Source organism: Aegilops tauschii, chromosome 7 (assembly GCF_002575655.3).
Source record: "Aegilops tauschii subsp. strangulata cultivar AL8/78 chromosome 7, Aet v6.0, whole genome shotgun sequence".
Classification (NCBI taxonomy): domain Eukaryota; kingdom Viridiplantae; phylum Streptophyta; class Magnoliopsida; order Poales; family Poaceae; genus Aegilops; species Aegilops tauschii.
The window spans coordinates 578,178,445-578,191,425 of record NC_053041.3 but is presented as its reverse complement, the minus strand read 5'-3'; the positions used below and the strand labels follow the sequence as shown (position 1 = coordinate 578,191,425).

The 12,981-nt window shown below is 42.3% G+C and overlaps 1 protein-coding gene across 1 annotated transcript; it reads left to right on the top strand.

Moving 5' to 3' along the window:
• Window positions 1-4,328: 4,328 nt before the first annotated feature.
• On the top strand, window positions 4,329-7,394 carry LOC109748611 (AUGMIN subunit 2). The gene is made up of 6 exons (XM_020307641.3): window positions 4,329-4,562; window positions 5,172-5,282; window positions 6,001-6,105; window positions 6,283-6,351; window positions 6,586-6,699; window positions 6,935-7,394. The coding sequence occupies exons 1-6, from the start codon at window positions 4,467-4,469 to the stop codon at window positions 7,232-7,234; spliced, it is 795 nt and encodes a 264-aa protein (XP_020163230.3). The 5' UTR covers window positions 4,329-4,466; the 3' UTR covers window positions 7,235-7,394.
• Window positions 7,395-12,981: the final 5,587 nt, after the last annotated feature.

Here is a 12,981-nt window from a genome sequence, read left to right as displayed (position 1 = left end):
GTGGTTGGAATGGAATACCTTGACCTCAACCCAAGTGTAGGTGGTTCTCTCTCAGAAAATGTATGCTGGAAGTGTAGGCACGTCCTGATGGCTCTCTCCACGAATGAAGAGTGGGTGGAGGGGTATATATAGCCTCCACACAAAATCTAACCGTTACACACAATTTACCAAACTCGGTGGGACCGAATCAGAAAACTCGGTCAGACCGATTTAGTTCATAATGTGACCGTTAGGCATTTCGGTGGGACTCATATGATCAACTCGGTAGGACCGATGTGCTAGGGTTAGGGTAAAGCCTCATCTCGGTTTGACCGATTACACAAACTCGGTGGGACCGATTTGGGTAATAAGCGAAACAGAGAGTTGGCCAAGCAAACTCGGTGAGACCGATTGCATATCTCGGTGAGACGGAAATTATTGCAATAGGCAACAGAGAGTTTGCAAGCTCATCTTGGTGAGACCGAGATCCCATCGGTGAGACCGAATTGATTAGGGTTTCTGGTAGTGGCTATGTCAACTGAACTCGGTGGCGCCGGATAGAAGGATTCGGTTGGGCCGAGTTTGACTTTTGGTTCGGGACATATGTGGATATGAGAAAGTGGTTGAGGGCTTTGGAGCATATCACTAAGCACTTTGAGCAAGCAAGCCATTAAGCAACACCTCATCCCCTTTTAATAGTATTGGCTTTCCTATGGACTCAATGTGATCTTGGATCACTAAAATGAAATTGCAGAGTCTTGAGATTTTGAGCTTGAGCCAATCCTTTGTCCTTAGCATCTTGAAGGGGTTCCACATCCTCTAGTCCATGCCACTCCATTGTTGAACTTATCTGAAACATACTAGGTAGAAGTATTAGTCCAACAAGAGATATGTTGACAGTAATTACCAAAATCACCCAGGGAGCACTTGTGCTTTCAATGCTCATATTGGTTCCTACATATTCTATGAAGATCTTTATCGGTCGAACCGTAATGACAACATACGTTATTCCCTTTGTCATCGGTATGTTACTTGCCCGAGATTCGATCGTCGGTATCTTTATACCTAGTTCAATCTCGTTACCGATAAGTCTCTTTACTCGTTCTGTAATACATCATCCCGCAACTAACTTATTAGTCACATTGCTTGCAAGGCTTCTTATGATGTGTATTACCGAGAGGGCCCAGAGATACCTCTCCGATACTCAGAGTGACAAATCCTAATATCGATTTATGCCAACCTGCAACAAACACCTTCGGAGATACCTGTAGAACATATTTATAATCACCCAGTTACGTTGGGACGTTTGATAGCACACAACGCATTCCTCCGATATCCGGGAGTTGCATAATCTCATAGTCAAAGGAATATGTATATAACATGAAGAAAGCTATAGCAATAAAATTGAACGATCAATATGCTAAGCTAGCGGATGGGTCATGTCCATCACATCATTCTCCTAATGATGTGATCCTGTTCATCAAATGACTACACATGTCTATGGTTAGAAAACTTAACCACCTTTGATAAACGAGCTAGTCTAGTAGAGGCTTACTAGGGACATGGTGTTTTGTCTATGTATCCACACATGTATCAAGTTTCCGGTTAATACAATTCTAGCATGAATAATAAATATTTATCATGATATAAAGAAATATAAAATAACAACTTTATTATTGCCTCTAGGGCATATTTTCTTCAATTATTCATGTATCTTTTTGCATGAGAATATGTGTCTCATTATATCATAAGGATCATAGTACAACCCACGTACACACCGACCTGATAAAACAGAAAAGACGGGAGTACACTAGCCTTTGAACAGGAAGGCATTTGAAAAATGTAAAATGTGCATAGGAAAAATTGTTTTGATCTATACGAAAAAGGATACAAAAAATATAGTGTATGAAAAAATATTGATCATCTATTTATAAAAAGTTAAATGTGTATAAAAAATGTTCCTGCTATATAAAAAATATATGCAAATGTGTATGGAAGAAGTAGATATAAAATAACATATGTTTGTAAAAATGTTAATCATATATTAAAAATGTATGTGTGGTTTAAAAAAATGTCAATTACCATAATAAATGTTCAACGTGTATTTTAGAAAATGTTGGCCATGTATTAAAAAAAGGGTTCCTAAGATGTTTTTAAGAAAAAAATATACATCATGTATTTGAGAAATGTACAGCGTGTATCAAAACAAATGTTTCACATGTACACTGAGCACTGAAAAAGACATGTATTGAAGAAAAACGAAAAATAATCAAAACCAGCAAAGAAAAGTAAATAAACCGAAGAAAACCGAAGCATAGCCAAGGAAAAAGGCAGGGAAGAAACAAAAGAAAACCAAAGAAAAAACAAGAAAACTAGTGCAAAAAAGGAAACAAAGAAAAATAAGAAAACTGGAGAAAACCAAGAAAGAAACAAAAAAATGAAAAAACAAATAAAAGAAAAAAAGAAAAATCGATAATAATACAAAAAAACAGTGAAAAACAAGCAAAAACAAAAAAACAGAAGAAATCTGTGAAAAACGGGAAAAGAGGGAAAGAAAAATGAAAAGGAAACGAAAAAGGGAAATAAAATAGAGAAGAACGCATAGTACACTGCTACCGGCGAAAGAGCGAGCGAGCACTAAGAAGAGGCTCTCCGCTATCCATACAAAAAAACTCGTCTTGATTTCAAGTCGAAGACTAATTTTTTTGAGAGAAATCTTATGATTTATTCATCTTCAATCATGGTAGTATAACGAACACCAGAAATAATAAAAATTTCCAGATCCGTAGACCATCTAGCGACGACTACAAGCACTGAAACAAGCCGAAGGCGCGCCTTCGTCATCGCCCCTCCCTCTCCGGAGCCGGATAAAACTTGTTGTAGTAGACAATCAGGAAGTCCTCGTGCTAAGACCTCATAGGACCAGCATACCAAAACAACAACCGTCGCCGATGAAGAGAAGTGTAGATCGGAAGGATCCAATCTGAAGACAAATGAACATAGACTGGATCCACGTGGATCCACTGTAGACAAACGCCTATCGAATCCCACGAGATCGGCTGAAGATAAACCTCCATACGCCTTCCGGCGACGCTAGAAGCACCGTCTAGACGGGGGCTAGTGGGGGAGAACCTTATTCAATCTTCAGGGAACCGCCACCGCCTCGGCGACTTCGCTCCCCTGCGGCAAACGGCCTCGCGATCTGGTGCGTCGCGGTCGCCAGGGACGGCGGCGGCGTGGCCGGATCGGTTCGCGGCGGCGCGGCCGGATCTATGCCCAAGCGTGGGCCTTGATCGCTGGATTGCCGTCGGCACGGTGGCGGGTGCGACTCGTCGGCAGCTGGGCAGATCCGCCGGGATTCTACCCTTGTCTGGTCCTTGACAGCGCGGGTAACTCCGGGGAAAACCCTAGATCTCCTTGGGATCGAGCGATGGCGGCGCTTGTGCGTCGTAGTCCCTCTTTAGGGCATCGCTTTGGAGTTTACTCCGGTTGAAGGGACCAGCGACGTCGGCGTCGCATGTCTGGTGGAGCAACTGTCGATGAAAATCGCGCCGACTACGGTCATGGCGGACGATGGCGGCGTCTTAGATGTCGTTTCCTTGTCGAGGCATCGTCGTTGCAGTCTGCGTCATCAGGCTTGGGATGCTCCGGGGGAAACCCTAGATCTGGGTCTTCCGGATCGGATGATGATGGCGTTTTATCGCTTTCCCTGCTGGGGGCATCGTTTTGGAGCAAGTGATGGCTGGGGGATGGTGGAGCGGTGCTTCATCTCACACATTGATGGCGGCGGTTATCGGCGGCATGGCGCTGTGGAGGCTCGGCGTCCGATGCGCGGGATGGACTCGCGCAGGAGGAGGTAGCTGTCTGGCGTCATGGTGACGTCGATGGCTGAGTGGCCAGACAAGGTAGATGCCTCAATATGATCTGAAGACGGACCTGTGGAAGATGGCGGCGACGACACACGAGTGCGTCTGACCGGATTGTGCCCCAGACCCGGTATGTGGCTCGGCTGGGGCTTCCGGCTTTTGATGTTAGGCTTAGGTGAGTGGTCTGAGTGGCCCAGCTAGCACCCCTTCATCGTATAAATAGGAGTAGCGGCATATGTTGTCAAGATGGTGGATTCAGGCATATTGTTGTAATACTTTGTAAGGTCCTCAAGAATAATCAATAAAGTGACCGTATGCATCTCCCAGATGCAGAGGCCGGGGGTCATCCTCCTTTTTAAAAAATCCTTTGTGGGGAAAACATGTATTGTTAATGTCATCGAATCTTTTTGTGCGGGGGAATGTCATCGATTCAGACGATTTTTTATTTTCTAGTGAAACTTTTGAGTAAATTTTGTTTCAAAATATTACGGCGATGAAGACTGAAGAGCATAAGCAAGCTCAGCACTGAGCAGTATTCGGACATTTGGAGGCAAAAGCGCAACCGGCAGGCGAGGCGAAATCATCGAAACGCCCACCAACTCCCAACAACCGGTCGAGGCCATGGCGGCGGCGCAGAAGCCGGCGAAGCGGCTCGGCGGCATGGCGGAGGCGCTCGCCATCGCCGGGGACCTCGGCTTCCCGGCCCCTCCCGCGCAGGTTACCCCCACCCCCTTCGCTGCGCCTTGTCGATTTACTTCTGCCCCCCAGCAAATCCCTCTCCTGTCAATTTCGTGCCTTCCGCGCCATTTCGCGAGATCTGAATCTCTCGGTCGAATTCTTGTTCCTTTCAGATAATTGTAGGGTTCCGTTCCTCGTTTATTGCCGCCGGGGATTGTGAAATGTGGTTTTGAACCGAGTGCAGCCCCCGTATTAGAACCCTATTATTACTGTAATTTCTTCATGGTTTGAACAGGCTAAGCGTGTAGGTTCAGGGGAGTCCCGTACGCTTTGCTAGTCCTAAGAGGAACATCTATGGGGAATCATCTCCTCCTAAGTTTGGTGACTATAACCTGTATGGTTCTTCATCTATTGAAACCTAGCAATCTTGGAGCTAGTTATAAGCTGTAGCCCATCTAAAATTGTTACTCTGTAAGATTGCTACGTCTCCCTCTGCTTTTGTTATGATGTCTAGCTTCGTCAAATTTACAGTGCTCTGTGTCACTAATAGTGATGGTGATGAGATGATTGTTCTTTTTATTTCGCAGAATATGGTCATGTGTGCTTCTCTAAGTCCTTACACTTCTTTGTTGTCACTTGCCATTGCAGGAAGATCAGAATACCTCTGACAAAAGTGATGACCTGGTGAGGGTATTAAGGGAGCTGACGGTCGTGCAGCGCAACATTGCCAATTTGCAAGTCGAGCTACAAGGCAGAAAGGTAATGGACTGACGACCAGTTGCTACTGTTTGTATGTTTACACCAATTCTGTGCCATGCCAATACGAATGCAGTTTTCGTTTGTTGATTACCTTTTCCGATCCCTTACTACACGATATTACTTTGACTTTACATCTACGCTTTCGTATTTCATCAATTTGTTTTGCTGTTGTGTATATCCTTTTCATTCTGTTACTGACTTACTGTGGTGGTGAGACTATGAAATTTCCATGAGGTTATTCATATTCTTGGTAGAAATGAGAACATCATGGATAATTAGAGCATTTTGGAGATACATTTGCTTCTATCAATATGTCCACTTTGACTATTATGGTGAATATGTCTTTGCTACCAAAGCATATTAATGACATGGATAATTTTGTTCTTCTTAAGTGAAAAGAATAATCTTATATCTATCTATGAACCTGATAGGCGCTCACACTTGCTTTACCTAAGTTTTCATGCTTGAAAATGAATTGCAATGTCCAAGCTTCTCTAAGTGTGCAAGGTTAAAGCTTTTAACTGGTGATGTATAAAACTTAAAACTGTTTACGCCCTATTAAGTGTGATCACAAGCAGAATAACAAGTGTCCAATTTATATTTCAATTGTAAACTTTGCTATATATCATCTCCAAATGCTGGTGTATTCAGTTTTCTGGGTTTTGATTTGTGTCAGTTATCTTCGTCGATCATATTGATGAACTTTTGTTTACCGCAGGATGATAAAAACATTGCTCATTTGACTCATGTTAGTGAAATGGAGAAGAAGTGTGAATCGTTGGCCAGAATTACTGCTATTTTGAAAGATGTTATTCAAAACAAGGTACTGGAAGTCAGAAATCACTATTTTTTTTACTTGCTTTCTTTCTTTCTTGGGACCACCTTTTACTCAGGTTATTGTGTGAAGAAAGTTCTGCCTGTGCTGTTGGCTGCTCCATATACCATACAAATCGACTAATTACAAGATCTGGATATCAAAATAACAACCCTTTTCTATCAGGACCGCATTATTGCCCGTCTGCAGCAACCTTACTCGCTTGACTGCATTCCTGTTGAAGCTGAATACCAGGTTGGGTTCTTGATCATTTTGATTTCAGATTTTTATAGAAAATATACATCCAGTTTTCTGGTTCTTGGCATTCTTTACAATGTATTGATGTGGAGGAGAATCTTAGGTGCACCTGCTTAGGTGATTTCTTTTTTCGTTTTTTGCGAATCGCTTAGGTGATTTCTTTACAAAGGAATGTGTGGTTTCTTGAGCGAAGCACAATTTTTCCTACTTACTATATTTGCTTCTTCTCAGAAACAATTCTCGGAGCTACTTCTGAAAGCGGCAAGTGATTATGGGGCATTGACAGCATCAGTTGGAGATTTCCAGTGGAGTCAAAACTTCAGAGAGTCGCCTGCTGTATGGGGTGTAAGTTGAAAATACTCATTCTGGTAATTAAATTAGGAGTCATAGTGAATTTATCCCGCGCAAAACACCTTCCACTGCAGATGCAAATATTAATTCTACGACTGTCAAATCTAGAGATGACAAATGATTTATCGTGTCAGTATAGAATGATTTTGTGCATTCTGATTGCATTTTCTTATGGCAGCTCTTTCTTGTCAGATAAGGAAATATTAATGACCATCTTTTATCTCTGAAGGAAATGCTACGACCGATACCTGCTGCGCTTGCATCCTGCACCCGGTTCTTCGAGGCCATGTCTGCGATGAGGGAATCCTTTTCTACTCTTCAAACACTACGCGTTGGTCATTCTTCTCTGTCAATGACCCCAGGTGGCTCCAGTGATGATTTGAAGTTCTTGACGCCACCTCAGAGGAGAGATGGCTCGACGCTCAATAGTTGGAAGCAAGTGGATGACGTAAACCCTGAAAGTGATGGACTCGACAATATCAACCAGAGGAGGCTGTCATGGCCATCCTCCATTAACAGGGACCTGTAGATTACAGCTCGCTAAGCTAATACTCAGCTATTTGCATTCTGTATAAATAGGATCGCCGAGGCTTGTCTTCAATTTTATTGTGTTTGGTTTCTTCTGGTCGCTGGCAAGAGCTATTATGAAATATCAGAACTAAGTAAATTACCAGTAGGCTTTCCACATAGATTGCACTTCATCTTGCTCATATGTTTTGGATCCATGAGGGTGAAAAATACACGAATAAAACAAGATAACCATTATCCAGAAATGAAGTTTAACCAAAAGCAACATCACGCTCATATCTTCAACACAAAAATCATTACATGTCGATGTCGCTAGTACCATCTTCGCCCGCGTCATTTCCCAAAAGGATCTTACCTTTTAATATATCTCATTTGGATGCATCTTTAATTAATTGATTCTCCTTGGCACCATCTCTTGCCTCAATTGGTTCTTGTCAAGAAGAAATATACGCTTATCTGTGTTGTCCTTGTGCTTCTCATTCTCTTTCATCTCTTGCCACGTCGTCATCTTCTCTTGTTGCTTCTTCTCCATCAACTCTAACTTTGCCCGCATAGCTTGAGTTGACACCTCCTTTGCATTGGATCAACTCATCAATCTTGTCTTTCATTGTCGCGATCTCTCCATCTCTCTTGAGCTTCTTCTTCACCATCTTCCTCCCATCGGGCCTCCCCTTGATAGACGCCAAAGTAGGACTCCTTGTTTCCTTTATCTTCATCAAAATCTTCATCCCATCTTCAAGCTCTAGAGAGGACGAGATACTTGACCTCGGTCTCTTTGGTGGAGCCTCGTCATTCCTATTCCTCCACTTCTCATAGTTTCAGAGAAATGCCCAACAATGGTGCTAGGCAAATGGCTTACTTTTTGACTAATGTTTTTGCTTGTATCTCTCTGGAGTGAACTTGTCATACAACATACAACTACAAGGTGGTCCCGTGAGCAAAGATAATTGAAATTTATTCTAAACATGAAGTGGACAAAGATGACAAAATCACTCACATAGTAAGTGTGTTCACTTGCTCCGAACAACCCACCCACCGATTGCAACACTCAAGGATCACACTCCGACAGTTTGTGAGTGGCTTGAGTGATCGACCGGATGGTGTCTTCGTATCTTGATGGTGGTTTTCATCGATGCACTTATAATGCTTTGCACCAACTGACCATCCCCGGTGACCGCATCAAGTATGACACTCTCCCACGCCAAAACCAAAACCACACAAAAACTACCACTACAACCACACGTGTTCATAGAAAAACAAAAACAAAGGTAAATAATAAAATAAGATCCTAGAGGAAAAAAAGTTGGAGAGGAGTCATGGCTTTTGTGAGCTCACATTACATTTTACAAAAGATGAACTTTTGTTGGCAGCAAAATTGTCTAGAAACGAACATTCATGAATAGTAATGTCGTTACTGAAAGCAACACAATCGCCACAACTAGATGTCACATCGAGATCGGAAGAAGTATAGACACGAGACGCTAGCCCGTCCGCCCTCAAAGCGGGATTGCATTGTCTTTACATGGTATCCACTACCATCAATCTAGACAGAGAGGAGGTCACCGTCATCATGTTTAAGTTATTTCACCAATGGTAGAGCTTCATGGAGATTGTTGATGGGCTAAGAAGACAATTCATGTTTAAGTGCTCTTTAAAACTAGCTTCTGAAGGTTTTTTCGGGTGGGTGTGGGGGGGGGGGGGGGGGGGTGGCTCACCCTGACCCCTACGAAAGGTACGTCACCTGTTGGCACTAATGAGCACTATCACCTCCGCCGTTGTACACTTCAGTGAACTTCTTAGACAATGTCTATCCATGAGAGAATATATATTTTATTGTGAAACAATATCAGCTTTCACATAAAAAGAATACAAATAAAAATCATGCGTGTTGCAAGGAAACAAGATCGCCTGGAAACAAAGTAGGGGCGCACGGTACAAACGCTCCCTCCTCCCCTTAAAACTAAAACACGAGCAATCTAGGTTCAAAACAAGCAATGACGAACTTGCAAAACTAGTGTGTAACCCACCCGCCATCATAGTCGAGCAGAAGTGCAAAACCTGCGACTTCTAGACAACATCTGTCCATCAGAAAATTTCCATTTTTTCTAGAAATATCATTGTCCTTCACAAAAATGCTCCCCAAACAAAAACTTAGCTATGTTAAAGAAATCTTGAAAAGCACATCAAGTACTGTTCCACTACATGATGCTAAGAATGATATGATTCCGAAAATAAGGCCTCCTTTGGTTTGGAGGACTTTGTAGGAATTTAATAGGATAAGATTTTCTTTTGAGAACCTTCATAGGATAAGATTTCTGTAGGAAAAAATTCTTTGGAGCCATTTGGTTTGTAGGAATAGAATTTTATTCCTACGGAGGAATTCTTTCTATCCTCTTTAGCCATTACGATCTCATGGTAGATCAACCCTTGTAATACTCATGTTCATCAAGATCAATCAAGCAGGAAGTAGGGTATTACCTCCATAGAGAGGGCCCGAACCTGGGTAAACATCGTGTCCCCCGTCTCCCGTTACCATTGATCCTAGACGCACAGTTCGGAACCCCCTACCTGAGATCCGCCGGTTTTGACACCGACAGGCGCCGCTCCCCCCCCCCTCCTTGTCCAATTCGGACTCCCAAGGGGGGGGGGCGCGGCCAGCCCTAGGCCCTCTCCTCTCTCTCCCACAAGGCCCATGTTGGCCCATTATATCCCCCGGGGTTTCCGATAACCCCCCGGCACTCCGATAAATATCTGGTGACCCCCGGAACTCATCCGGTGTCCGAATATAGTCGTCCAATATATCAATCTTTATGTCTCGACCATTTCGAGACTCCTCATCATGACCGTGATCACATCCGGGACTCCGAACTATCTTCGGTACATCAAAACACATAAACTCATAATACCGATCGTCACCGAACGTTAAGCGTGCGGACCCTACGGGTTCGAGAACTATGTAGACATGACCGAGACATGTCTCCGGTCAATAACCAATAGCGGAACTTGGATGCTCATATTGGCTCCTACATATTCTACGAAGATCTTTATCGGTCAAACCGCATAACAACATACGTTGTTCCCTTTGTCATCGGTATGTTACTTGCCCGAGATTCGATGGTCGGTATCTCAATACCTAGTTCAATCTCGTTACCGGCAAGTCTCTTTACTCGTTCCGTAATGCATCATCCCGCAAATAACTCATTAGTTACATTGCTTGCAAGGCTTATAGTGATGTGCATTACCGAAAGGGCCTAGAGATACCTCTCCGACAATCGGAGTGACAAATCCTAATCTCGATCTATGCCAACTCAACAAGTACCATTGGAGACACCTGTAGAGCACCTTTATAATCACCCAGTTACGTCGTGACGTTTGGTAGCACACAAAGTGTTCCTCCTGTATTCGGGAGTTGCATAATCTCATAGTCATAGGAACATGTATAAGTCATGAAGAAAGCAATAGCAATATACTAAACGATCAAATGTTAAGCTAACGGAATGGGTCAAGTCAATCACATCATTCTCTAATGATGTGATCTCGTTAATCAAATGACAACTCATGTCTATGGTTAGGAAACATAACCATCTTTGATTCAACGAGCTAGTCAAGTAGAGGCATACTAGTGACACCCTGTTTGTCTATGTATTCACACATGTACTAAGTTTCCGGTTAATACAATTCTAGCATGAATAATAAACATTTATCATGATATAAGGAAATATAAATAACAACTTTATTATTGCCTCTAGGGCATATTTCCTTCACCGGTGATCGCATTAAGTATGACACTCTCCCACGCCAAAACCAAAACCACATGAAAACTACCACTACAACCACACGTGTTCACAGAAAAACAAAAACAAAGGTAAATAATAAAATAAGATCCTTGAGGAAAAAAAGTTGGAGAGGAGTTATGGCTTTTGTGCGCTCACATTACATTTTACAAAAGATGATCTTTTGAAGGCAGCAAAATTGTCTAGAAACGAACATTCATGAATAGTAATGTCGTTACCGAAAGCAACACAATCGCCACAACTAGATGTCATATCGGGATCGGAAGAAGTAGAGACACGAGACGCTAGCTCGTCCACCCACAAAGCGGGATTGCATTGCCTTTACATGGTATCCACTACCATCAATCTAAACAGAGAGGAGGTCACCGTCATCATGTTTAAGTTATTCTCACCAATGGCAGAGCTTCATGGAGATTGTTGATGGGGCTAAGAAGGCAATTCATGTTCAAGTGCTCTTTAAAACTAGCTTCTGAAGGGTTTTTTCGGGTGTGTGGGGGGGGGGGGGTGGCGGCTCACCCTGGCCCCTACGAAAGCTATGTCACCTGTTGGCACTAATGAGCACTATCACCTCCGCCGTTGTACACTTCAATGAACTTCTTGGACAATGTCTATCCATGAGAGAATATATATTTTATTGTGAAACAATATCAGCTTTCACATAAAAAGAATACAAATAAAAATCATGCGTGTTGCAAGGAAACAAGATCGCCTAGAAACAAAGTAGGGGCGCACGGTACAGACGCTCCCTCCTCCCCTTAAAACTAAAACACGAGCAATCTAGGTTCAAAACAAGCAATGATGAACTTGCAAAACTAGTGTGTAACCCACCCGCCATCGTAGTCGAGCAGAAGTGCAAAACCTGCAACTTCTAGACGACATCTGTCCATCAGAAAATTTCCAGTTTTTCTAGAAATATCATTGTCCTTCACAAAAATGCTCCCCAAACAAAAACTTAGCTATGTTAAATAAATCTTGAAAAGCACATCAAGTACTGTTCCACTACATGATGCTAAGAATGATATGATTCAGAAAATAAGGCCTCCTTTGGTTTGGAGGAATTTGTAGGAATTTAATAGGATAAGATTTTCTTTTGAGAACCTTCATAGGATAAGATTTCTGTAGAAAAAATTTCTTTGGAGCCGTTTGGTTTGTAGGAATAGAATTTTATTCCTACGGAGGAATTCTTTCTATCCTCTTTATTTCATAAGAAAATAAACATTAGCCTAGACTCAATGAAAAAGTCATGAGTGAACCACATGGCATCTTCTCACCTATTCCTATTTATAATATTTAAGATACATGTCATCTCATTATATATTTTTTTTATTCTTATAATCTTCATGCCGGGTGAACCAAAGGAGTCTTAAAGAGTTAATCATATGGCTAGTCAATGATGAAGTCAGTCCACCCTTGGTCTTCCTCTTTTGTCTTCTTCGCCTTCCTTCTCCGTGTATGTAGCTGCCACGGGAGAGCGGCGACTGACTCATTGTCACTGAGTCACTAGTCTCTCTTTCGCGGGTCATCACGCCACACACACTCAGAAATTCCGTTGTACTTTTGTGCAAACAAGAAAACATGTGAAATTATACAGATAATAAGTTTAGCAGATAATGTGAAAGAAAAGTAAATGTAATTGAGCTTAACAGATTTTGATCCTTAAAACAAAGAATATACATATTCCCTCCGCTCCAAATTATATGATGTTCTAACTTTTTTGATTCGAATGTATATGGTCGCATTTTAGAGGTGGTTTGTCCATTCAGAAATATCGGAAACATATTATAATAGTGAAGGAGGGAGTACAATAGTTACTAAATTAAGGTTCACATTTGACTTTTGTTTTAAATTTAAATGGACAACCCGGTGCATATAGCTTCCGCTTGCATAGGGTCCGGGAAAAGGTCCGACCACTTTGAGTCTACTGTACTAAGCCTTTCCTTGCATTTCTGCATGA

Excerpts from the sequence above, each read along its gene's own strand:
- LOC109748611 (XM_020307641.3), top strand. The coding sequence starts at position 4,467 with ATGGCGGCGGCGCAGAAGCCGGCGAAGCGGCTCGGCGGCATGGCGGAG. Across the intron at positions 5,283-6,000 it reads TCGAGCTACAAGGCAGAAAG|GATGATAAAAACATTGCTCA; the intron begins GTAATGGACTGA and ends TGTTTACCGCAG. Across the intron at positions 6,106-6,282 it reads AAGATGTTATTCAAAACAAG|GACCGCATTATTGCCCGTCT; the intron begins GTACTGGAAGTC and ends CTTTTCTATCAG.